Raw genomic sequence first — 25,649 nt, 5'->3', positions numbered from 1 at the left:
ATCTAACTCAGCCCAATATTCCAAGTCCTACCTTGATGTCCTTACTCTGATCAAAAACTATTTTTATTCTTTTCTTTTCATCCAGTCCATACCTCTCATCTTTTAAAATGGGTTCAAAAGTCATCTTTGTCAAGAAGCCACACCAACTTACACCCTTATTAGATATAACAGGTATAAATATATTATATATTTATTCCTCACCTACTTTCAAAAAAGAATTAAGTCTATGAAGGCATGGGAGGTAATTGTACTAGAAAACCTAAGTTAATGATGTCTACCACAATAGGGCACAAAACTTAGCTCTTACTTCTTAGTTAAATCTTAGTTCTTAGGCAGGGCTAAAGGGGAAATGTGATGAGTCATACTTAATAAAATAAAAGAAACCAGTTAATCGGGAAGGGGGAGGTGCTTTTTAAAAAAATATCTAAAATGCAGTCGGTATTTATCCAGTGGATATTTATATGGGAGACACTGGATTATATATGAGGTGATGTCTTCCATTCAAAATCATAACTTTCTATTGGATCAACTATTATATAATTTCTTTTTCTTTTTTTTTTTTTTTTTTTTTTGGCCACGCCGCACGGTTTGTGGGATCCCCGACCAGGGATTGAACCCATGCCCCCTGCAGTGGAAGCACAGAGTCCTAACCACTGGACCACCAGGGAATTCCCTTCTATTTTATTTAAATCAATTTAATGAGAATTTATGGGATGCATCTGCCTTATTCTCTACTATATGATGGCTTCCACCCTCAAGAGACAATCTTCACCCTGAAAAATCTGAGATATAGTAATATGTGACAGGGATTGGCAAACTACCAAATCTGGCCTGCTTTTTGTTTTTGAAAAAAAGTTATACTGGAACACAGCCAGGCTCATTCATTTATGTACTGTTCACACTACCATGGCACAGTTGAGTAGCTGCAACAGAAACCATGTGGCTCACAAAGCCAGAAGTATTTACTATCTGGCCTTTTATAAAAAAAAAAAAGTTTACCAACCCCTGATATATAACGTAAATTTTGGGTTAAAATAATTATTATTTAACTCATCTTAAAAATACCATAAATTCCAAAAATGTGAATGATTAAGGTGTAGGAGACAAGAATAAACTTTGACACAGTAAAAATGATACAGCTTATTACATTTTTTGAAAACAGCAAGAGGATGGATAGTGTGTTTAATTAAACTGGAATTTCCTGCTTTAAAATCTACTCTCATCTATTCTCAGTACCTGTAAAATATCATTAATACCAATATGACTAATGTTCCTAGAAAGTCTACATTAACAGTCATCTATCTCTGGCATAAGACTGATGAACTACAGAAAACTCATGAGGGGGCATGATTCCTCAAAATTATTACTTTCGATAACGCTCAGACTAGGGGTGAAATGACCTTTCTGGAAGCAGATATAAGAATTCCAAACATTTTTGCCATGTAGCTCAACACTGCTCTGGGCCAGCACTAGCCTACCATACTTCCACATTACTACTGACAGTGGATGGATAAGTAGGTCCATATAACAGGAGAATCTCTCAACATTCAAAACAGAAATCACACGTTGTTTATAGTTTAAAAATCTCAGAAAAAGTTTTAAGTCGTTGTTAGAACAATTAACAGCATATTATATAATCCACACTTCTATTTCCAGCCAGTAAGTGCTAAATGTGTATTAATTTAAAAACTGGCTGGCTCTGTGCCTTTGTGATGGAAAGGGTGCTTTCATGTTTTAAATGTCTTAAAACTAACAAGAAGTCAATTACTATCAACCATGAACTACAGAAAAAAAAAATCCAAAGTTACTAAGTAAATTAAAAAGAAAAGCATTTTTCTCCTTTGGTTTCTATACTCTGGTCACTAGTCAAATCATGACTGATCTTGCCAGGATATGATTGAAATATGAATGTGAATTAGAAACAGTAAAATTCATTTACTCATTCAACAAATACTTGAATGTTTCTAAAGTGACACAGTTTAAGGCACTGGTAACACAAGTTGCTACCCTCATGGCTAGGCACACCATTATCAGTAAATAAATATAGAATACAGCAGGTATTGCTAAGAGACGTGAAAATACAAGAAAGCAAGAAAACAAGACAGAGGGATGCAGGCTGCTCTTTTAGATGAGAGCTGAAGAAGGCCTCTCTGGGGAGGAGTCATTAAAGCACAGACCTGAATGAAGTGAGGAGTGTAGGTCAATGTAGTGGGAAGTGAGCGATCTTGGGTAGAGGGCACAGGCAGTGCAAAACTGATGCAGGAGCACACTGGGTACAGTGGAACATCAGTAAGGATGCTGTGGATGCAGTACAGCGGTACAGAGAGCAAGGAAGGGAACAGCATGAGATGAGATAGAAAAGACAGCCAGAGGCTCATTCAGGAATGGCCTTGTGAACCATGGTCAGGGGTCTGGATTTCATTCTAAAGGTGATGAGCAACTGCAAGAGGAATGTGAACAGAGAAGTAAAAACTGATCTGAATTATATTCTAAAAGGATTATACTGCTTCTTTTGTGAATCAGCCAGTTCCTGGAGTGAGGTGTTCACCTATCCTGCTTTTAATATTCATTTCAATGTGTTTTATTTAGCAAATATTTGGTCTTCATGGTATAATATAATGATATAGTTTCCCTCTAGTGGGAAAAGTAGAAACACGACTCCATTAGGCTCCATTGGCTTCCTTCTCTCTCTTGAGCAGCTTTCTTAGAGATGGAACTTTATTGTGTTGTTTGCCAGATGAAAATAACCCTAAAATGCTTTATGCTTCTGAATTATTTTAATCCCTTTGGAATCACTGAGAAAAATGCATGTAATAGCAAAATTGAGAAAAAAATATAATCTTGCATTTGTAAATAATTTTCTTCATTTAATATAATATATAGATGCAGGTTAAAATGTTTCCTTGCCTTTCACAGATGCTGCAAAGGAAACTAACAAACACACCTAGAGTCCAGAACTCAAGAAAATAACACCATACTATGTTTCTACTTTACCACCAATCGATGAAACATAACAGGCATTGGCTGTGGTATTTTCTATGCTCTATCTCAGAGGCATAAGTAAAGTTGTATAGCGTTTTAGAATTTGAAGGGAATTTGAGGTTCATTTTATTCCCCCTCCCTACTTTTTGGAAAAGAGGCAACAAAACTACCAGCCATGAAATTGTGCAGACAGAAACATGACAAGAACTTAGAGGTTCTTGTGTTATTTCTAGTTTTCTTTAAGGGGATATTTTTCAATGTTTTCAATATTGAAATATTCAAAATATTCAATATTCAAATAGTCAATATTTTCTAACATGGGGATATTTCAATATTTCAACAAACATTTATTGGATGCCCACTGCATTCTAGGTGAAAGAGGTAAGACAGATAGGACACGGCCCTTGTCCTCTGATATTTCATACTCTATCGTGGAGACAGACACACAGATACAAACAAATGTGTTCAACAGTAGTAGTAGAGGCATGTTCACTTATAATCCGTTCATCATGTTTATTGAGCTCTAATGATATTCCAAGTACCACTTCTGCCTGCAGAAAGAAGGGAGGGCTTCAGAGACGAAGCACTATTTGAACTGGTTCTTGAAGGATGGACAGTACTTGGTCAGAAGAGAAACATGAAAATACCTCTAGGAAGAAGAAGCAGTTTCCATAAAGCTTGGAGATATAAAAGGCTGTGCCCATAGAAAACTCACATGGGTAGAATGAAGGGCACAGTCACATGGAGATGTTTGGTTTAGACTATAAAAGACTTATTAGCATGTCATAAAAATACAGACTGGTTTCTATAGGGAGACATTTCAGAGGTTATTTGAATTGTAGATGCTGTTGGTACCCTTTCCATATACTCTCATCCTCATAATTTCAGTATATGTCAGCCTGACTTTCGATTGTCAGCACCTGCACTTCTTTGCCTGACTTTTCCTCTGGCCACAAAAGCTACTTTGCCTGACTCCGAGGCAGGTACAGTGTTCTGGGAAATTACCATTGCTGTTTCCCCATCATCACCAACAGCCCTTACCAATGACTGTCAGCATTTGCTTTATAAATACTCCAATTCCCTAGTCCTTCCAGTGAGGTAACTCTGAGGGGTGTGTTTTGCACTGGTTTCCAAAATTTTTCCAGGAAGATTAAGCTCCAGGTGCTTACAGTGACCACTGGTTTGATAATGTACTCTTTATTGGCTGCCTTCTCTTCCCTGTCTCACTTTCTTTCCATATCCCTTCTTTTACCTCCCAGATTAAGTACTTGCACTTGATTCCTTGCTTCAGATTCTGCCTCTGGGGAAACCAAAGGAACAAGTGACAAGACCAGATTTGTATTTCAGAACTACATCTCATGTGTTTGTATGCAAGACAGCCTAAAAGGGAGGAGACTGGAGGAGGACAGGCCCCTAGGAGGTTAGTCAGTGCATGGATTCCTGTGCACAGTGATGACTAAGGTAACATCAGTGGGAAAGGTCAGGGAAAGTAAAGACTATAAAAGAAAAACTGAGTAACTGGATTCCAGGAAAGGGAAAGGAAGGAGTCACATAGACAGTTTAACTCAGACGTTACCACAGAAAAATAAATTAGGGGGAAGTTCAAATTTGGGAACTGAGATGTTGCACTTGAGGAAGAGTTATATCCTCAACTAACTCAGTAATGGTGGTGTATAAAAAGAAACTACAGACTTAGAAGATAATTTAAAGACAGAATTGATAGGACTATCCAGCCAAGTCCCCTAAATATCAAATTTACATAAAGGAAACAATATTTGTAGAATAAAAAACATTTGCCCATGAAAGGTTAACATGAAGCTATCAATTTCTCTCCTTTTTAATTTAATCTATAACTACTTAAAATTAAGCAGTACATATGAAATGAATTTTGATGGTGATACTGTAAACTGTTCTAACCAAAGGGTAGTTTGATATGGATAAAGATCTGTAAATAGAACTCCTTTTTAGTTTGAAATATAAGCTGGACACTGATTTTTCTGTCAAAATCTAGACTTGAAATACCTCCAGCCATCTCCTTGTGCCTGACAGGATGGAGAGGAGGGCTGCAATACACAAGCCTCTAATCAGAGATGGAAAGCAGGTGCAGGACCCCCTCCCAAAATATCCCCATTCTGCATAAATAATCATTTAGAGGAGGCTTTCTGCAGATATAACAGAAAGGAACATCCTCAATAATACAATTAGTGGGGATTCTGTCATTTAAAATCTGAATTATGAAAGACTCAGATTTTTCTGCAACTTGTCTTAAAGGCCATGGGGGAGAAAAAGGAAACAATCATCCTAAGTCCCAGTGGGGCATAAAAAGATCTGCAAAACCATACAATAAGAGAAAAGGACCCAGAAAAAGGCAACCCCTCTAATTTCACCAAGTCTTTAGTGAGAACTAGATGTCAGGTATCAGAATCTCCTCATGCATTATCTGTCATTGTCAGTTACACAATAAAAAACATGCTATAGTCAACTGTACTGGACATGTGCACAGTTTTCATGATGTACTATGTTTCAGTCATGCTGTACTGATCAGTTTGTGGTCTTTGTGACACCTTGAGTTGCTGCCATCCTTCAGGTGTTGCTCCCAAGAGATGGAGTAACTGGAGTTACAGGATGGACTCCAACTGCAGTACACAGTTGGCAGCTGAATTAAAAATTCAAGGCTGGGGCTTCCCTGGTGGCGCAGTGTTTGGGAGTCCGCCTGCTGATGCAGGGGACACGGGTTGGTGCCCCAGTCCAGGAAGATCCCACATGCCGCGGAGCGGCTGAGCCCGTGAGCCATGGCCGCTGGGCCTGAGCGCCCGGAGCCTATGCTCTGCAACGGGAGAGTCCACAACAGTGAGAGGCCCGCGTACCGCAAAAAAAAAAAAAAAAAAAAAAAATTCAAGGCTGATTCAGCTTTTATTTTTCTATATGTTATATGTACCCAAGTACAGATAACTCCTGAAACCTCACTTGGGCTCTCAAATTAGAGAGCTGCCCTGAATTGAAACCCTGGCTCTGCAACTTACTAGCTGGACAACACCAGACAATTACTTAACCTTTCTGAGGCTGCTTCTTCACTGATAATATGAGGAAAATAAATACCTAATCTTAAGACTGTTATAGCAGAGATAGCAGTGTGCTACAGGTCTAGCAGTATGACACATGGTAGGTGCTCAGTTAATTATTATTATCATCAACAGTATCATTATAGATAACATCTTATTCTGAAGTCTAAATTTGTAGGACCGAAGGTAGAAGAGTTGTGGAACATAGGACAATGTTTTAGATGGGTTGCAGCGATGGCTGCCTCTTAGATCTTCTAGCAATTATTCAAGCAGGTAGCAAACCCACCCTAAATCAAGGAACTCAGAGAAAAAGAGAAGACAAGAAAACCTCTAAAATTTGTCTGGCTGTGTTTATAAGACTTAATCATCAGCTTTTAGTAAAAACCCTTTAAGAGTATATTATCTAACACCAAGATAGTGAAGTTGCATACTATAGGCACCCAACATACATTTGTTAAATAAATGAATGAAAATATGGATATATGAAAAATAATCTTTACAACTGTTACTTTTTTGAGCTGTTTTGGTCTTAGATTTGTGGTCACAGGAAATTTGCTGCTTCATAAATTGCCAACAGAGAAATGGTTTAAGAAAAAACAAATTACAGTTAGCTAGCTGTTTTCATGCCTGTTTTTCCCTATCAGATTATAAACCACATTCCTCAGTCTTCTTTCCGTCATTCACTCAGCTATTTACTGAGTGCCCCAGAGTACCAGGCACTGCATATGGTACTGAATTAATGATGTAGTTCTGCGTAGAAATGTTTCCAAGTGGTAGTGCTATGTCTGTTTTGATTTTATGTACTGCAAGTTTCAGCAGAAGCAAAAAAAAAAAGAATATTTCTTAGCTGAGATAAGTATCATTCCCTATGTGTGTGAATACCAAGATAAAGCCTAATATTATTTGGAGAAGAAAATATTGTGAGAAAAGTGGAGAAATACAGACCATTTTCAAGCAGACCAGGATGAGTAAAAAGGGAAAATAGTCCCAAATACACATTTACAAAGAATCACTAAACTGGTGAGACAAGCCAACCACTCGAATAAGTATGTTTCCTAAGAAGCAAGCAAGATAAACAACCATGATTTTTAGCTAGCATTGTTTCAAGTAGGCAGATTTTCCAACTTTGTTAATCTTACATCCAAATCATAAATGGATTATTATGTTTAATAAATATCTTTTCCAGAAGTCAGCTACAGGCAACTCTTTAATGGCTTTTGCAGATGGGAGAGAGAAATTTTTTCATGACATGTTTCAAATAACCAGTAAGTTTTACCTTGCTTATATGCAAAGTGAACGCTAAACTAATGGTTATTTCAAGAAAAGCTTCCATAAGCAGTCTCAAAAGAGAATGAGTAAAATTAAATCTCAGCACATGTACAGTTTTAAAATGTAGCAGTATAATGCTCATTTTCGGTCTCGGCAGGTAGAATAATACTGTATGAATGTTGCTTTAGGGATTCGTCTCGTTATTTTATAATTTACTAATATTTGTGGCAGCGAGAGTTAAATCAAAATCTTTTTTTGACCAAATCCATTACCTTTAACTTATACTCATTTACAATATGTTTCTGTTACAACCAGTGCTTATTTTCACATTTTCACAAATTTTGCTATACTTGGGAAAAACTATAGAACTTTTTAAGAAAAAACTGGAACTTCCAGTTATTTCTGTAAGAATGTTTATAATAGGTGCTTTAAACAACAGATTTCTTTATAGATTCTGCATATGCCATTATAGAGTAAGTTAAAGGCTAAATGGGATAGTAACTAGGTAGCACAATAATACTGGATATTTATAAGAGAATGTCTAGACTGTCTCTATATCTTCATAAATCAGAAATATGAGTATTCTAAAAATTATTCAAAACATAATTCCAGTTTTAAAGAACTGTATATCATTTCAGAACAATTTATCAAGAAATTCTATTATAATTGACTCTAATCACTATGTTAATAAATCCTAGCTGCAAAGATAAACTTATACTATAATTAAAATATCTAAGTTATTTCATTGTAAAAATAGGAAAAGAGCCGTGGCAAATCCATGAACTGAGAAATAAACTGCAGAATGATGGAATCTTTAGGAGAATCTTCATGTTATACTAAATTATTCACAATAGAGACCTTTATTACATGAGATCAACAATATAATGATATTGTGGCCACCGCCTAAGACTTCAAAATATTTTTTGTAATAGTGTTTTCTACTCTATTAGAAAGTATCTGTCATGCTATTTAGCCAGTTTTATAGGTGTCTCAATATAATGTCCAGTCCATAATAGGTACCCAATAAAGAGTGAATGAATGAATGAGGGATCCAGTAGTGAATGAACCACCCGTTTAGGATTCAGTAGGCTCCTAGCCCCAGGTCCACCAGTAACTACTATGTGATCTTGAGCACATCACTTAAGAGATTTTAATTAGATCTATTTCTACATTCTTTCAGCCCTGTGGACCGTTGTTTTTATGACCCTTGCATTCTGACCAGTCTTCATGGGTATAAGAAGATGAACACAAACAGCAGGGGGCAGCAGAACACTTCTGATTTTATAATTTTAGACCAAATGACCCTTCAAATCCTGAGAAATTTCATCTATTCCCATCTTTAAACAGCTTTAAAAAATCCATCTAACAGGCTAGATGGTTCTCTCAGTGTCTTCATTGTTGACAGTCACAGGGGCTTATTTTGCAGTCTTCAAATCAGATATGACTGACAGGATAAATTGAAGGCACCAACAAGAATATTTCAGTTTCAGTCATTTATAAGAATATTTAAGGAGATCCTTATAAATGAAACTTAAACTCATATCAAATAATGTACTGGGCTTTTAGTCTTATAAGCCCCTTTTCTAAATAGCTCCCTGACTTTTAGTAAAAGTTCCATTTTACCTGGGTTGATACTTTAATCCAAGCTGTGCTTCATAGAAAGATGGGTTGCTAAATTAATGAATATGCCATTGAACTCAAACGATTGAGTTGTCTGACGGGTCACGTTAAACATTATGATTTTTCAGTATAACCATGTTTATTTCAAAACAGATTTATACCTTTAAGAGTACACATATTGGAATTTTTTTTCAGTTTTATGTCAGAAAAAAACAATTTTGCCTTAAGATCACCAAGGGGGCAGTAAAAGGAGGAAAAAAATACTGGATGTGAAGAAAGACTGTTGGTAAACACATCTGCTGCAATTCCTAAGGCAACAGCCCTTGTCAAGAGCCATTATTTATTCGTGTTTTAGTTCGAAGTTTAGAAATTGCCACTGTGCTCTGTGAAATGCTTAACACATTGAAAACTGATACTATGATAAACCTGTAGCCAATTTACCTTAAAATATAACAAATGCCTCTTGATCTGTAGGTAATACAGCAGCCACATTACTGTTTCTGCATGAGAAGGGAGGATGGTAGAAAGGTTCATGAAACTTTAATGTTTGAAAGTAATGAATATATTTACCTGCTGCAAAAAGCATGACAGCAACAGGTCTGTAGAAGCGCCTTCGAGATCCCACGCAGATGGAAATCAAACCCACCAGGAATGCAATGAGAATGATGGCAGCACCGCCCAAGAGTAAAGCCAGAGTAGCAATCTGCCAATCTGGAAAGAAAAAAGAAAGGCATTGCTTTTTTCAAGCAGTACACTATGCTCAGCCGCAGTCACCTTGCTGCAGCTAAATAGACGTGATTTTACTGCATACCAAGCATCCTTTGGGATTTGAGATGTTTTGCAACAAAAATTACTACAAATGTCCTTATTCAGAAAAGTCTCCTACACTAAGCTAAACACAGTTGGGTTTTTTTTAAAATCTTTTTTATCCATGTACCCAAATCTCACTTATCCTTCCAGATCCACCTTGAAATCTTCACTAAGCACAGTTTTTAGACCACAGGTTTGCCATGCTTTTCTTCCAAGGACTCTATTAAGCATTCATGCTAAATTGGTGCCCCCTGCACAACCTATTGTCATTATTATTATTATTTAATTTTCTATTGAACTGTAAAGTTCACAAATCATAAGTATAGAAAGTAGAGGACTTGATGAATTTCATGTATATTTACACACCCACGTAACCACCACCCAGATTAAGATAGAGAACATTTCTATCACCCAGAAAGTTCCCTCATGCCCCTCCCGAGTCAATTATCACCCTTCTACCCAGGCTACGAACCAACATTATTTACGTATTAGATTTGCCTTTTCTTAAACTTTATATAAATGGTATCAATTCTTTGATGTCTGGCTTTTAAGTCTGTATTTATTTTCTGTCTGGCTTTTATGTCTCTGATATTCAACCACGTTGATGCATGTGGCTGTAGTACATACTCTTTTTTTTATTGCTGTGCTTTCTTAGAAAGCCTTCCTTTGCACACACACACGAAAAACCCAACTTTTTAATTGCCTTTCTCTCCCTCCCCCGCCCCCAACTAAAACAACTCCCCCAGCAAATCAGCATCAGGAAGATTTGTTGTTTGTTTTTTCCTCTTCTCTTTCCTTTCATTCTAATCTTACTGTTGTATTTACCACCATAGGGATGGTTTCTGAAAGTAAGTATTCCCAGGGTGCCAGAATGGACTCTAAGTGGCTCCTTGGCTCCTTTCTTCATTCACACGCGTTAACAGTAAGCATATACTAACCACTTACTATGTGCAGGCTTCTGTACAGATACTTTGAGTCTCCCATGCCCTGAATGAAACCGAAACCTCACTGAAATGTATTTGTTATTTCTTATAAAATAAAGATTTAGAAAGAGTATGACACAAAACTGGCCCATTTTCCATTTTATAAGAGTAGAATGTTCTCTAAGAAGTAAAGTGAATATATAAAAGCACTATCCAGCTTAGGAAGCATCACAGAAAATGACACTGTGGAGAACATTCTTTCGTGGGTTTTGTTTCAAAGTCCCAGGCTGCCTCTTCTGGTCCTCACTTTAATGTATGTGCAAGAAATAAAAATAGACTTTAACCCATGGTTAAATTGCAATGCAGTCTATCCAAAGTCAAGAACTCATGATATTTTGATGCTGCACTCTGAAATTATCCCTCCAGACAGCCCCCAAAGTGCACTCTTTGCCACTGCAGGATAAGGGACAAGTAGAGGAACCTACAACGCCCTAAGATTTCCTTCTTTTATTCACACTTGTATAACCCTGCCTCAAGCATCCTCTTCCACATCCTCTCCTCCTAATAAATTCTGGAAATACAGCTGGCACTGAACTAGAACTCGCACAGCATTCAATAAACAAACAAACAAGGGAGAAAACAGAACAAGTCCATACTCCTTAAAATATAAAGATGAATCACAAGAAAGTGGAGAGCATTTTTTTATGCCATCTATTTGTAACAAAGCAATATAACTTCAAACAAAAGTATATCTGGCTTTCGACTAGAGTTTAAAAGGATAGCCATACTGTGGGGTTTTTTTGTTGTTGTTCCATAAAAGCATGTAGCTTTGAATTAAAAAAACAAAAGAACAATCCTTACATTTGGAAGTCTCTAAATTTTTTTGAAAAAGTTTATGCATAGCACAATTTTATTGCACTTTAACATAATAAAAATCCTTCTGAAAAGTTATAAGTTGAAATTTCTGAATAATAAATCAAATTTTCATTATATCTAAATGTTTGAGGTACAAAAAAAATAATAATAAAATCAATCCATCCAGACATCAATCAAATTCCTGGAGGCTTTAAGAGCCAATGCTGAACATTTTCTTGTTGGAGTATTACTTTCATAAAATGAGTATTGCTTTTAGCAACTTACTCCAATTTATTTTAAATGAATAAGAATTTTGAAAGTATCAATTTTGTTTAAATCAAGATACAACTTATTCACTCACTTTAAAAATATCTTAAATATAAAAGCACAAGATTGCTTTTTTCCAATCAGCTCTTTCACATAGTCCAAAAGGCATAAAATGCCATACATTTGACTATTTCTACTTTTCAATCCAAAATAAAACAGGAATTTTGATCAATTTTCTCTACTTTAAATATCCTCAAAGAATAGCTAAAATATATGTATTTATTTGCATTTTGTAAAGAACAAGACTAAGAAAAAAATTGGCAAACTTTCCCTCTAAAGGGCCAGATATTAAATATTTTCGGCTTTGTGAGTCATGGTCTCTGTTGCAACTACTCAAGTCTGCCGTGTTGTGTGAAAACAGCCCTAGGCAGTATGTAAATAAAAGGAGCATGGTTGTGTCCCAATAAAACTTTATCTACAAAAACAAGTGGTGGTCTGTCAGGCAATAGTTTGCTGACCCCTGGTCTATACCTCATCTATATCTATATCTATATCTATCTATCTATCTGTCTATCATCTATCTATTGATTGATTGATAGAATGTGTTTTTTTTTAATTTATTTATTTATTTTTGGCTGCATTGGGTCTTCGTTGCTGTGAGCAGGGGGGCTACTCTTCATTGCAGTGCGCAGGCTTCTCATTGCAGTGGCTTCTCTTGCAGAGCATGGGCTCTAGGCACACGGGCTTCAGTAGTTGTGGCACATGGGCTCAGTAGTTGTGGCTCGTGGGCTCTAGAGCACAGGCTCAGTAGTTGTGGCACACAGGCTTAGTTGCTCCTCGGCATGTGGGATCTTCCCAGACCAGGGATCAAACCCGTGTCCCCTGCACTGGCAGGGGGATTCTTAACTACTGCGCCCCGCAAGGAAGTCCTCATGTACCATTTTAAAATGTTGAATTTTCTTTTAGGTAAAGGCCTCTCAGACAATAATAATTTCATAATGAAGTCAATTTGATTAATGAGTAATACAGGAGTGGAAAGTGATGCATATCCAGCATAACAATAGAAAACTGCAAAAAAAAAATCCTAATTTCACATGTTGAATTTCCTTAAAATAGTAATACTTTATTTCATACCGAAAGCCAATAAAATGCAATAGAAGCTACAGAAGAATAACAAGTATTAAAAGGGACTAGAACCTAATTAGGAGGGGAACCTCTTGTAGCAAAGGAAATAGTTCTAAAAAGTAGATGAATACAACCAGTTCTGATTTTCTTCTATATGTCCTGTATTTAATTTTAAGTATTGAGGCTGTGGCTAATGAGAAAGTCACTTTAGACATAAAGTCAAAAAGGAGCACCAGTCACCAGCATCTCCACAGTTATGATATTGCTACCCTTCCCTTTGGTCCACAACCATAGCTATGCCTGCTCAAACAGAAAAGCCATTTTATTTTCCCAGAGACTAGAATTGGGCCACATATGTCTGCCACTGTCCTGGCCAGAAGCTGGGGCTTAGACTGAAGTATTGAGGCTATATCTCTGGTGGACGGTGCCAAGTTTCGGGATTGCTGTCATTATACCCATTTGGAATGATTCACTTGGGCAGGTTGCCCAGGACCAAAGCTTTAACTCGCTGACCAGTTGAACATCAATCAGTAAGCTGAAAAAGCAGTTTGAAATGGCTACCATAGTCAAGGAGGCTCAGGGTAGTTTTCAAGGTTCAGCACTAGGCACATTGGAGCTGAGAACAGTGCACGTGGCATTGTGTCTCTTTCAGTAAACAGCAACAGAATCCACTGTCCAAATATTAGGACCTGCCTCACAGATGAGTTAAAGCCAGGGACTATGCAGATAGGTCTGATACCATTTTCCTCTTTCTTACTGAACAAGACTAGGAGATGGGGAATAAAACAAGTCAAAAATACTTTTATAGATACCTACTAATGGCCATTAAAATAATAGGCTGGGATTCATGTTTACAAAGACATGTATTTACTTATCTACCAAATGTAGATTTAACAAGAATATATACATATAAAATATTTTGCTATATACTACAGGACTCGGGCAATTTTACATTAATACTATAATAAATGACTGGAAAACTATACATGAATCGTTTTTTCCATTAGAAGGTTTGCATGCCACAAATACTTGCTATCCCATATTCAGTGTTTGCAAAACAAAATGTCATAAAATTCTCAATTTTCAGCTCCATTTCTTCAAAAAAAACATCATTTTAAGTTCTCATAATTTGTTAATTTCTATATCAATCTTAGTCCCCCAATTTTATAGCCCTCACAGTATTTAATCAGATGAAGTGTTAAGAGTCCTTAGAGATTTATTACTCGGCATTAGTTTTATACATTTCTATAAATGATATACTGATACTGTAGTGGAGCAGTGAACGTAAACCAGCTCTGCAGAACATCAGTGGCCATGGTTCTGTTTTACACACTGCAGTGCTCTGCACAAGTAAAACTGCTCATTGTTCAAAGTTGGGCCACCTGATTTGAAATCTGAGTTTGGTTTCTAAGACCTGAGAGAACAAGCGATAATAGGTTTGGAGGAAATAATGTACAACCTTGGTCCATAAACTGGTTAGGTCTCAAGTGGGCTGGGAGGGATGTTTTGGATCCGGAAATGAAACCTGAAATGAGGCTGGCATAGTATCTGTCAGGTTCCACTTAAGAGTATTTTGGCAAAACTGACACAGTGACACACCGGATGCATTGGAACTGTACCTACAAAAGCCAAGGCTAAAGATAAGTATGTGCTTCCCTATGACAGCTTTCTCTAACAGAAAAAAGATAAAAGAAAAAAGGAAAAAAATAATTAAAATAAATAAATATATATAGATAAAAGACAAACACACAATGTTATACTTTCCCCCGCAGCTACAGAACAAAAACTGGGCAGTCCATATGTCAAAACATCAAGTCCAACATTAATGTGCAACTCAGGAACTAAATTCAAATCCTCTTTCTAAGTATTTTTATTAGCGGGTGCCACAGTTTCCAATGTCTATAAATGCTTTAGTATTCTGAAGAATTGTGCTGACTTACTTTACAATCTAATACATGAGACTGGCCTGAAATTGCTACTGCATTATGAAAATTCTATGGGCCACATTATAACTGCCAAATTGGAGAATTCACATTCCCTTGGGGAATTCACGGTCAAAATTTACTTCCGATTTTCAGGAAAAGCAAAATCTAAATGATGATACATTTTCCACACTTTTGAGCCAAGGTCAGTGTACCACACCAGTGCCTAAAGCTTTCCTCCACCCGTCTCATTTCAAAACCTTTAACTCATCAGACACTGGCTAATTTATTTACCTCTGCAGGTATTGTTTATACGCTGAGATTAGTTCTACTGTATGTAAATCCTTGAGCACACAATTGTCACTTCTTCTAGGAAATTAGATATAATTAAAAAGCAATGAAGAAATACATTTTTAACCTTATAAATTCAAGTCCCACAGCAGGAGTGGGTGGTACTTCCCCGAGTGTATTCTAATATTTTAATGCACAATTCTCACTATTCCTATAATTCTCATCAGAAAGTAAAATATTGATTTTCATAACTTTTATAATCACACTGAAATGTGCCAGAAAGGCACTTATATTTTTACCTTTGGATTCTCCAAAAGAATATTCACCAAAATGATATCCATAACTGCAATCAAAATCATTCACTACTCAACCTAGAAGAGTAATCTTTTCTGTCATCTTGACGCTATCTCACAAGCCATCCACAAGTTCTCCTTAAAGTTACTCTGCATGTGGCAGATGAAGTGGAAAATCGGAACCATTTGTGAGTGAGTTTAAACTTAGTTTTCTTAGCTAAGTTGCATCCTGACCTAAATCCGTCAGCATTGCGTTAATTTTCCACTGTTCCATGGGATACAGACACAAGCAAAGGCAGCCAAAAGAAGAATCCGGATTCTAATTTCAATAATTAAAATGACCATCTCCTTTTTCAAACAACTAATATCAAAACTAACATTCACATGCAAACAAATATTTATGGCAAACAACTACGTCTTTCATAAAATGACAAACAGTATAGACACTGTGTACACCGAGCTGCACACAGTCCAGTGGACTGTCAGAGAAGCACCTACTATAAAACCCATGTTAAGTTGGCAACAATATGATTTAAGTCTCACTCTTTAGGCCCATTTATGGATAAAAAAATGTGTCAGAAATACAGCGCCAACCTGATTTTAAGCACATAAATTACCCCAGGTAACCATCCAAATACATAATGCAACAATTTTAATGACCAAAGTGCAGGTCAATTTTACCAAAATTTTGGAAAATTCTGGGGGTCCAAGAGTGCCAAACAGGTTATTAATTTTCAGTCCATGACAATTTCATTCAAGACTTCTGAGTTGTTTTGTGTTGATGTTTGAAGAACACACATACTTTTTTCTTTACAAATAAAGGGGCACTTTAGCTGCTTCACAGAATTCTATCACAGAAAATTTGGGGAAATGTAATTTATCATCTAAACACCATAACATAGTGTTTTTTTCCCCAAATAAAACCATTGTATACACTGCTTAGCCAAAGCCCTGCTATTAAAGTATGTTTCAGTATTTAGACAAAAAAGAAAGACACCATCACTGCTAATGGCTGCTGTTTCTTACCAAGTATTATATTAAAGATTTCGTTAGCATTTGATGGTAACTAGTATTATCTAATGGGTACTGGTATTTCTCAATAGTAATTCCTAATCATAGTACATATATAAACTTGTGATGTGTTTGTTACATCAAACATTGTTCTTCTCTACTCTTTGGAAAAAACCTAAGAAGGTTACAATTTGGAAAACTTGGTTATTTGGAAAAACGAGAAGAAAACCCATGCCAAGACTAGGAGTGGGTGACCTGCCTCTAAGCAACTAAAAAGCTTTTGTGATGGGTTTAGTGTAGCTAATAATAAAGAGCAGATGGAAGGCAGCCAGCCAGTCACCCACGATCAGTATTAAAACACCCCCCAGTAAATATGGAGGGATAAATTTGGCAAGCTAGTGCCCCCACCAGTTCCCTGTTAGCAAGCTTCTTTAGATGAGAACCCTTCTTCTACCCCCCTGCAGAAGGTGAATTTATATTTATTTCCTCCTTTATAGTACTTCGTACATTTGTATTATTTCATTAATTTGTTTAAAAGAAACTTTCATTCATCACCTTGCTCTCACCACCAGAACGACTAGCTGATTTTGTACCAGGACAATGCTTACTCCCTGCTAGGAAATCAATGAATATGTTTCAATGAAGTTAACTACTTGGATACATACGAGAAGATAGAAAAAGGCCTCCTGGGACATTTCTATCTCTCTTTAAGTCACCTACTAGTGCTAGGAAAAGACTCCAGGTTGCCTTCACAAAGCACTATGCATTATGATGAACATTTGGTTTCAGGACCATAAAACATGACAGAAATAAAACTCCTTCTGATGGAAATTTGAGTCCTTTTGTGGATGTGCCTTTTCATGCATAGAGAATATGTGACTCGGAGTCCCAACTTCTATTTTTTTAACATCTTTTTGCCTAATACGCATATATTTTGAAAAGACGATCAATATTTGTGACCTTATCTTGAAACATGGCTCATTAAAACTATCATTTTAAATCTCACAACAGTTAATAAGCTGGTAGAGATAAAAATGATCTAGATATTCTTTTCCTGGTTTTCTGGAAACCATGGATGCTTCATTTTTGTAGGGGTTATTGTTTGTTTAGTTTTGTTTTGTTTTATTAATAGGAGTCTTTGGTGCCAAAGGCAAGACTACAATAGAACAGAAAATTGATGGTCTACTTATGTCTCAAAATCCCAAACAAATATAGGAGCAAAAAAGGGTAAGGAAGGTGTCCTTGTCTAATTTTCAAGGGAGATGATCCAATACTTTAAAAAGACTGGTAAGATTTAACTGTCCATGCCTTTGACATGTGAGGATGAAATTCTGCTTAAGGAAAAATCTGTCTCATAAATAAGTGTATCTTAAAAAAAATATATAAAGCCAGAACGCAATAATAATTGTTTTTTGTTTTTGTTTTAATCTTTATTTATTTTTTGGCTGTGTTGGGAATCCACTGCTGCGTGTGGGCTTTCTCTAGTTGCAGCGAGCGGGGGCTACTCTTCATTGCAGTGCGCGGGCTTCTCATTGTGGTGGCTTCTCTTGTTGTGAAGCATGGGCTCTAGGCGCGCAGGCTTCAGTAGTTGCAGCACACGGGCTCAGTAGTTGTGGCATGTGGGCTCTAGGGCGCATGGGCTTCAGTAGTTGTGGTGCACAGGCTCAGTAATTGTGGCGCATGGGCTTAGTTGCTCCGCAGCATGTGGGATCTTCCCGGACCAGGGAGCGAACCTGTGTCCCCTGCATAGGCAGGCTGATTCTTAACCACTGTGTCACCAGGGAAGTCCCCCAGAATGCAGTAATAAGTTGATAGGAAAAATCAGTCTCTTGATAAATAAATGTATCTTTAAAAAAAAAATAAAGTCAGAATGCAGTAATAAGTTGATCCAGTGAAATTTATATGCATATAATCAAGTTAAGAAACTTACATGGCTGGCTTCCACAGACTTTTGGAAGTGTTTTTCAACTTAAAATCAAGCAGTTGTTTTAAAGAACCCTATCATAGAGAAACTTAAAGAAAAAGAAGTTTTCATTGATTTTTAAGGACTAGCCACGGTAACAATGTAAAATTTGATGATAAAAAACATCTAAAACTTAATGGACTTGTCAACAGTGAGTCTATTTGAAGACTCTTTAAATTCTATGGGAAATCAAAAATCTATGGGAAATAAAATCTATGGGAAATCAAATCTATGGGAAATCAAATCTATGGGAAATCAAATCTTGGATGATAAATAATCTTCTAAAAAGTAGACAGCTGTTTCACATGCAGTCCTTAACTTCTTCATCGAAAATTCCATACATGATAGTATTCAACAATCCTTCAAATACCAAGAGATAGTTATCTGCAATATTACTGGAAATTCTGAAAACCCACCCTGCAAAAATACTATGGCTAAGTACAATCTCTCTATTGAGTCTTTAATATTCTGTCTTGCCTTATTTTTCTTGTCCATGCAATAAATTTAATCGGGCAGGATTATTTTTTAAAATCTTTTCTACTCCAAATGTGCTGTGATTCTGTGACTCAACATATGGGCAATTATCAAGAGAAGAATCATGTTATTAAAGTAATGAAAAAACAAGCAAACAAAAAACATCCCTGCAATTCTCATACCTTTCTAGCACTACAAAACTTGGCTCCTGTATGGAATTGTTACATTTTAGTGTTCATGTACAAACCATCTTGTCAGACTCATACAAAACCTTCTAAGAAAGGCTAAAATTTTATCATGAAGTAGCAAATTAAGAGTTCAGATTCTTAATCAGTTTGATCCTTGATCATTTGAGACTATAATCCAAAAATGACCTAAGGTTGAATATATAGAGAGAAAAACGTTCTCTATTTTGTAGACAGGTTAAGTTTTTGAGGTCATTTGATTCCAAATCTAGAGTAATCCCATACAAGCGACTAATCATTAAAGCCATGTGTTGGTTGAGGGCAGTTTTTGCCCCAGCCAAATGTTATTTATACAATTGATTCAAAGTTCTTAAAGAAAGAAGCTATGTAGTTGTCTTGGTTCTTCAGAGGCAATAAAGAAAGAATGCAGATTTCCGGCTAGACTCCAGTGTCAGACTATACTTGCACATGTGGCCCAAGAGCATTTCCTATCCTACATGCTCTTCTACAATGTGACCTTGCCACTGCTCCATCAAGAAGTAGAGCCCAATTCTCCTCCCCTGGAATCTGGACTATACATATGGCTCCTCTGTGATTTCCCAGGCTGCTTTAGACAGAGACTGGTTCTCTTTGAACCCTTGCTCTCAGCAAAACTACTCATCCTGTAAGAAAAGAAGTCCAACTATGCTGAGACCATCATGCTAGAAAGGCCAGTCCCAGCTGAGTCCAGCCTCCCAGCCATTCCCAACAATAAGTCAAACCCCATGAAACCATTTGGAAGAAGATCCTGCAGTTCCAGATGTTCTAGTTTCCAGCCATTCAAATCACCCTCAGCTCCAGCTCCACACATCCTGGAGCAGAGAAAAGCCATCCTCATTATGCCCTATCTGAATTCCTGACCCACAAAAGTCATGAGCATAAAAAAATAACTGTCATTTGACACCACTAACTTTGGGGCTGGTTTGTTTTCCAGCATTAATAACTGGAACACTCTTGGAGAAAACCTGTCCCTACCACGGATTGAGAACTTGGTAAACTTACAAAAATACCTGGTCTCCTCAATAATATATGGAGATAACATTAGCTAAACTGCAAGTTTATTCAACACTGGGAATAATAGAGATGTCTGGCCTGGAGTAGTACTGAATAAAAGGTAGCTATTAGACAATAAATTTGTGATCATGATTTACCAAGAGCACTGTTAAATGCTGGGAAGTACATATCAAAATTTAAATTTGAGACTAACAACACACTTCATCATTCAATGCAAAAAAAGTTTACCACTTAAGGAGGAAAAAGTCCTCAATTATTGAAAAAAATTATCACTTTGGGTTTGCTTCTCTGAATATATAAGGAAGAAATGCAACCCTAATGAGCAGGTATGTTTGCATATTTAATCTTCATGACAAATCATCTGATGACAGTAAGCTGTATGAGGTCATATGATTGGTAAGTGGTCAAGTTCAGGGCAGTTTGAATCCAAAGCCTCATATATTCTTCACAACACTACTCTGCCCTCCTAGAGGATTATGTTATAATTTATCAGAGTTCATAAAGAAGTTTACTGTGATATTTAGGTAATATAATCCAGGGACTTATTTTGGAGCACCTAAAATCCTTTTCACTAATATATCCAGTAGTACTTTGCGGTCTCACTAAGTGGGCTTAGTATTAAACAGAAACCTGAAAGTGATTCTTCAAATTTATTCCTGACAGCGGGCAAAATCTATTGCTTGAGATATGCTTTTGTTTGTTTTGGTTTTGTTTTGAAAGGTTTTATGAAAGGCCAGGCTTCTCACATATTCATCAAATCCCTTAGCTGACAAAGATTGATCTAAATGGCTCCCTGGAGATTACAATCATTCTACAAATGTGAACAAAAGAGGAATTATATCTGCCCACAGATTAAAATGTCCTTTGTAAAAATCAATCTGGGGAACTTCAGAGTCTTAGGAGACCTTAAAAGGAAATCATCATCAAGATCTTTAAATGTTATACTGGGTTTTCTCTGGATTATTAATCAAGAAAGTTTTGGTGCTAAGTGCTGCTCTTTGAATAATTTTCCACCAGTCTACGCTGTATAGGTTAAAAAAAATTCCATTTGTTCTACTTCTGTTCTTTCTTAGGAAACCAGAATAGAGTATAACTGTTGTGACCTCCAGGCTTGCTGAGTTATTTGTAAACATGCATCAATATCAACTCATTTCAAGCAACAAGCTGAATTTTCCGTGGAGTAAATCACATTGCAAAGTTTTCCAATGAAATTACGTTTCCCAATTAAGATATGGATTCAAAATATGCACAGATGATACACATCTGAACTCAGAATCACTGTATCTCAGATTTTCTAAGATTTGCAGGTGTTTAGGCAGTTCCGTTTATCTTAAACTACCACCCAAGACAGGTTTTCTTATAATGCCTTTTAAAGTGGATTTTTATATCACAGTTTTTAAAAAATGAGCTACATACAAAGCACTCTTAAAAGAACCCCTTGTCAACTGAAAATAATAATATTCACCTGTTATTAGCCTACAGCACACTGCCATTTCAAAACTGCCAGTGACTCGTTACAAATGCAGCTATTTTTAGGACAGTGCGCTAATGTTAATATTCCTTGAAAAAGGAACCAACTATTTAATCAAGTATTTTGTGGATGGAAAGCTGGATAAATGCCACTTGTTATATCCCAAAATTACTCTCAGTAAATTGTGTTCATTTGGCCATCTGCACACCCTTACATTTTGCTTAGTCAGTAAATAACACAGACGTCAAAAAAGCAATCTGATTTATATGAAATAGCTACGTATTTATAAATTTTAAAGAAGAAGTATAAAATTACCCTAGAGGTTATACAGTACATTTGAAGTCAAGTTTAGGGTGTCAGCTTTCTATATACACTTGAGTAATCCTATTTGTACTAAGGATTCTCTTATAATTGCTATGGCTGTGAAACCCTGTAATTATATTCTAGGAAAAAAGTTATCAAAACTAAATGCGACTAAGCAAAAGTCTAAAACATTACTATCATTTAAAAATAATATTTAAGATGTATTAAAAGGCTGCCAAAATCATCCTTAGAAATTCTGTGGCCAGCAGCCATGTGAGTACTTCCTATTCTAAACTTCCTAACAAGCATACTTAATTAATTTATTTTTTTCCTGTTTCCACCGCGAATGACAGTCTATTAGCCATTTTCTCATTTGTCTTTTTGGGAAATTTACAGCTTAAGGATGAATGCCTGGATAGTCCCCCATACACTGAATTGGGACACCGGAGAAAAGCATTACAGTTGACTGACACCCGGATTACTGGTTCGTACTAGAAGTGCTGACGCAACCTACAATACACCAGGACACAAAAGGAATGGTTCTGCTGCTTTTGCTTAAAACCATAAAACAGGTTATAAGCGGCAAACGATGCACATTTGGTACCAAAATTAAAATGCGGCTTTAAAAATAATGGCTGAGGGGAAAGTTTCCCTAGGAACTGGGCCTAAGTAGGACATATTGTCATCGGTAGAAACATTCCTGAAATTTCCCTTCTGTATTTACAAGCTTGCCTCTTCACGGCAGTTTCAATTCTAATTAAGACAAAGGTTTTTAATTAAGCCCTGAAGATGCTGGTAAAGGGCCTTCAGTAAAACTGTCCTTGGTGGTTCCTCCTGAGGTAATTCATTTCGAGACAAAGAAGTGGATCTCTTAAAATCTTCAGAGAAGACATTTCCCTCCCTGCTTTCTGCTATTCAACACAGCAAACAGACTGAGAAAAGCTGCCTGCCCTTTGGAACGGGCAAGGAAAACATTGTTCGTTTCACTTCAAGCTTCCCCCTTGTTTCAGAATACTGGTGCACAGAAGCTTCAAGTGCACCGAACACTGTAAGAAAATAGACTTTGTAAAGTGGGGAGATGAGCGATTTTCCAGATTTTGTTTCCTTTCCTCCTGCATCCTCCCCGTCCACCACCACCTTGGGGAGGAAAAATGAACTGCTACTACATAAAGAAAGTCAATAACTTGTTCCAGATAGCCTCCAACAAAACCATTTCCACCAGCCCAATTTGCTTCTGAAGTGTACTTTTTCTAGGAGGAAAACTATTTTATTTTCAGGAACGCAACAAGAAATAAATGCTGCAGTATGAGTTTCAGCAAGAGGGTAGAATAACGGATTTAGAAGAAAAAATCAGAAGCTGTACCAGCCTCCGATTTTTACCTTGCAGAGTCCTATTACAACTATATTTGCATTAAGCTTGTGCTTAGAGAGGAAAAAAGCAAAGATAAATGGGTATGGAGGCAATGAAGGAAAGATTAGCAAACACTGCAGACGCGCCACAAACTCGAGCTGGCTTCTCCCCATTCCCCACATTCCTGGCCGAGAGAAAAGGATACGGGCCTGAAAAGAAAATGGGAGTTGAAGCTTGTTTCTCCTACCTATCTGAAAAGTCTTTATGCAATCAGGGGGCTATTATTTCAGGAGACAGAGAGAAAGGGGCAAAAGATTCACGTTGCTAAGGAGACGTGCTGGAGCTGGCATTCCTACATAAATTTCCATTTCTATTGGAGAGGGGAAAGAAAGCATATTTTCTCCAAAGTTTATTTGGATCCCCTGGTTACTGAAGAAAGGCATTTTACCAATTTATTTTATCTTTAGTTGTAAACAACCAACCCTGAAAGAATTAAAAGACCTAAATGTTGACCTCCCGCTGCCAACCAGTCCCCTCCACAGTAAATTAAGCAACAAAGACGAAATCCTTCAATAGAAATTTTGAGGTAATATCAAAGAAAAAGCCTTTTGTAAACAGACAAATTTATGGAAGAAACTAAACCAAGTGCACTAATTTCTTTTATAACAAGAAACCAAAGACAAAAGCAAATCTGATTTTTGTGGCTTTTTGTCCTATTTCAACTTGCCTGGAACTTGACACGTTTCCAGTAAGGCTTTATAAATAGTCCCAGAGAAGACAGGGAACTGTCACGAAGGAATTTAATGAGTTTCTCAGGGGTGCGCGTGTAAGTGTATAAAATCACAGCCTGGTCTTCTGCCTTTTATTCCCCTTTCTCTGCACTGACACCAGCAGCTCAAGAATCAAGATTAGCGAGGAATAGGGGTTTGCAGCAAGAAATCGGAAGTTGTCAGATTTCTGCTAAGGGCGTAACATTGGGAGGGCAGGGGAAGGCAACCGGGGCTCAAGGAGAGAGTAAAGTGTTTGTAAAGGCCCTCCGTGACTACCTAATTCTCCGTCGTCCACCCCATCCCTTTGCTGTTTCCAGGGCTGGCTGAATAAGCCACAACTTTCCAGGCATCTGTGAGTACCTCATGCAGAAGAGCAAGAAAGATCTGGAGGACTGAAGAGGCATCTGGAGTGGGAAAGAAAGAAGAGCAACTCTCAACCAAGGACGGCGTCACCAAAAAAGGCAAGGAAATTAAAGCCTGTCCCTCTCCCAACTCTTCACATCGCTCAAAAATTTAAGGAACTAAAATCCAAACCGAAACTCACGGGAAAACCCAGGTAAAGTGGAGTAGAACAGACAGAAACGGGGGCACTCAGAGGTAAACTCAGGCACATTCCTCCTTGAGAGAGAAGTGGGGAAGGCAGACAGAACCCACAGCATCCTGATGGGAGTTGGGGCGCTTTTGCTTGTGTCTTTTTTAACGCGGGTGTGGAAGGCGTTGCATTTTCAACACAGCCACATGGTTCTCGCCTTAAATGATAACAATTACCCAAAATAGCATACGTGTTACTCCAGAGCCCGAGGAATGGCCACGGGAGGAGAGGGCGTGGGACATTGTACTGGGTTTGGCGACCGGGATTGGGGAGAGGTGAGGGGTGGAGATCAGGGAGTTGGCTGGAGCCCGAGGATCCGCGAAGGGCCAGGATGGAGGGGGCGGACTAGGGTGGGGGACACACAAGGAGAGGCGGGTAGAGGCGGTAGCTGTCCAGGCAGCGGGGCGCGGGGAGGTCCGGGGCGGGAGGCAGGGGTCGCGGCGCGCCGGGCCCTCACCGCTGCTGAGTGTGGACTCGCAGTGCCAGATGTCCAAGCTGGCGGGTTTCCGGCAGGACTCCCACAGGGACAGGTAGTACTGGTGGTCGGCCGTGACCCAGGCCGGGCTCAGCACGGCCCCCAGGTCCAGACACAGTGCCAGGAAGATGCACACCAGCCCGACCAGCTTCAGCGGGGTCAGCACCGACACGCGCACCTCCTCCATGCCGCTGCCCGCCGAAGCCATGTCCCGGGCGCCGCAGCCGGCCCGCCCCGCCGGAGACTAGGATGCCAGGCGGGTCCGGAGAGCCGGGAGCCCGACCTCCCACGGAGGGAAGCAGCCGAGCCGCCGCGCGCGTGGACTCGCTCCCTCGGGGATCCGCGCGCTTTCCGCCGCGCCACGAAGGTGGATCTGAGGGGCGGCCAGCCGGGGACCGGGTCGTAGGTAGCCGCAGCGACGCCGTTCCCGCCGTGGACCTTCGCCGCCGGCCCCGCGCAGCGCTCTGCCCGCGCCCGCTCCGCCCCGGCGCTGCCCCGCTCGCTCGCTCCGCCCCGGCCCCTCCCCGGCTGCGGGAGGCGGTGCCGAGCGGGGAGGGGCAGCGGTCAGCACCCGGGCCGACG

At 38.3% G+C, this 25,649-nt stretch overlaps 1 protein-coding gene across 1 annotated transcript in view; it reads right to left on the bottom strand.

Annotated features, from left to right (window-relative positions):
* Positions 1 to 25,275, bottom strand: part of LOC101317734 (transmembrane protein 47) — a 29,208-nt gene extending 3,933 nt beyond the window's left edge. Inside the window, exons 1-2 of the mRNA XM_019943011.3 lie at positions 25,050 to 25,275; positions 9,504 to 9,644 (exon numbers count right to left, since the gene is read on the bottom strand). Coding sequence (XP_019798570.1) covers positions 9,504 to 9,644; positions 25,050 to 25,275 — 367 coding nt within the window. The remainder of the gene's footprint in view (positions 1 to 9,503; positions 9,645 to 25,049) is intronic.
* Positions 25,276 to 25,649: the final 374 nt, after the last annotated feature.

This window comes from Tursiops truncatus, chromosome X (genome assembly GCF_011762595.2).
Source record: "Tursiops truncatus isolate mTurTru1 chromosome X, mTurTru1.mat.Y, whole genome shotgun sequence".
NCBI lineage: Eukaryota > Metazoa > Chordata > Mammalia > Artiodactyla > Delphinidae > Tursiops > Tursiops truncatus.
This window is presented reverse-complemented; position numbering and strand designations above follow the sequence as displayed.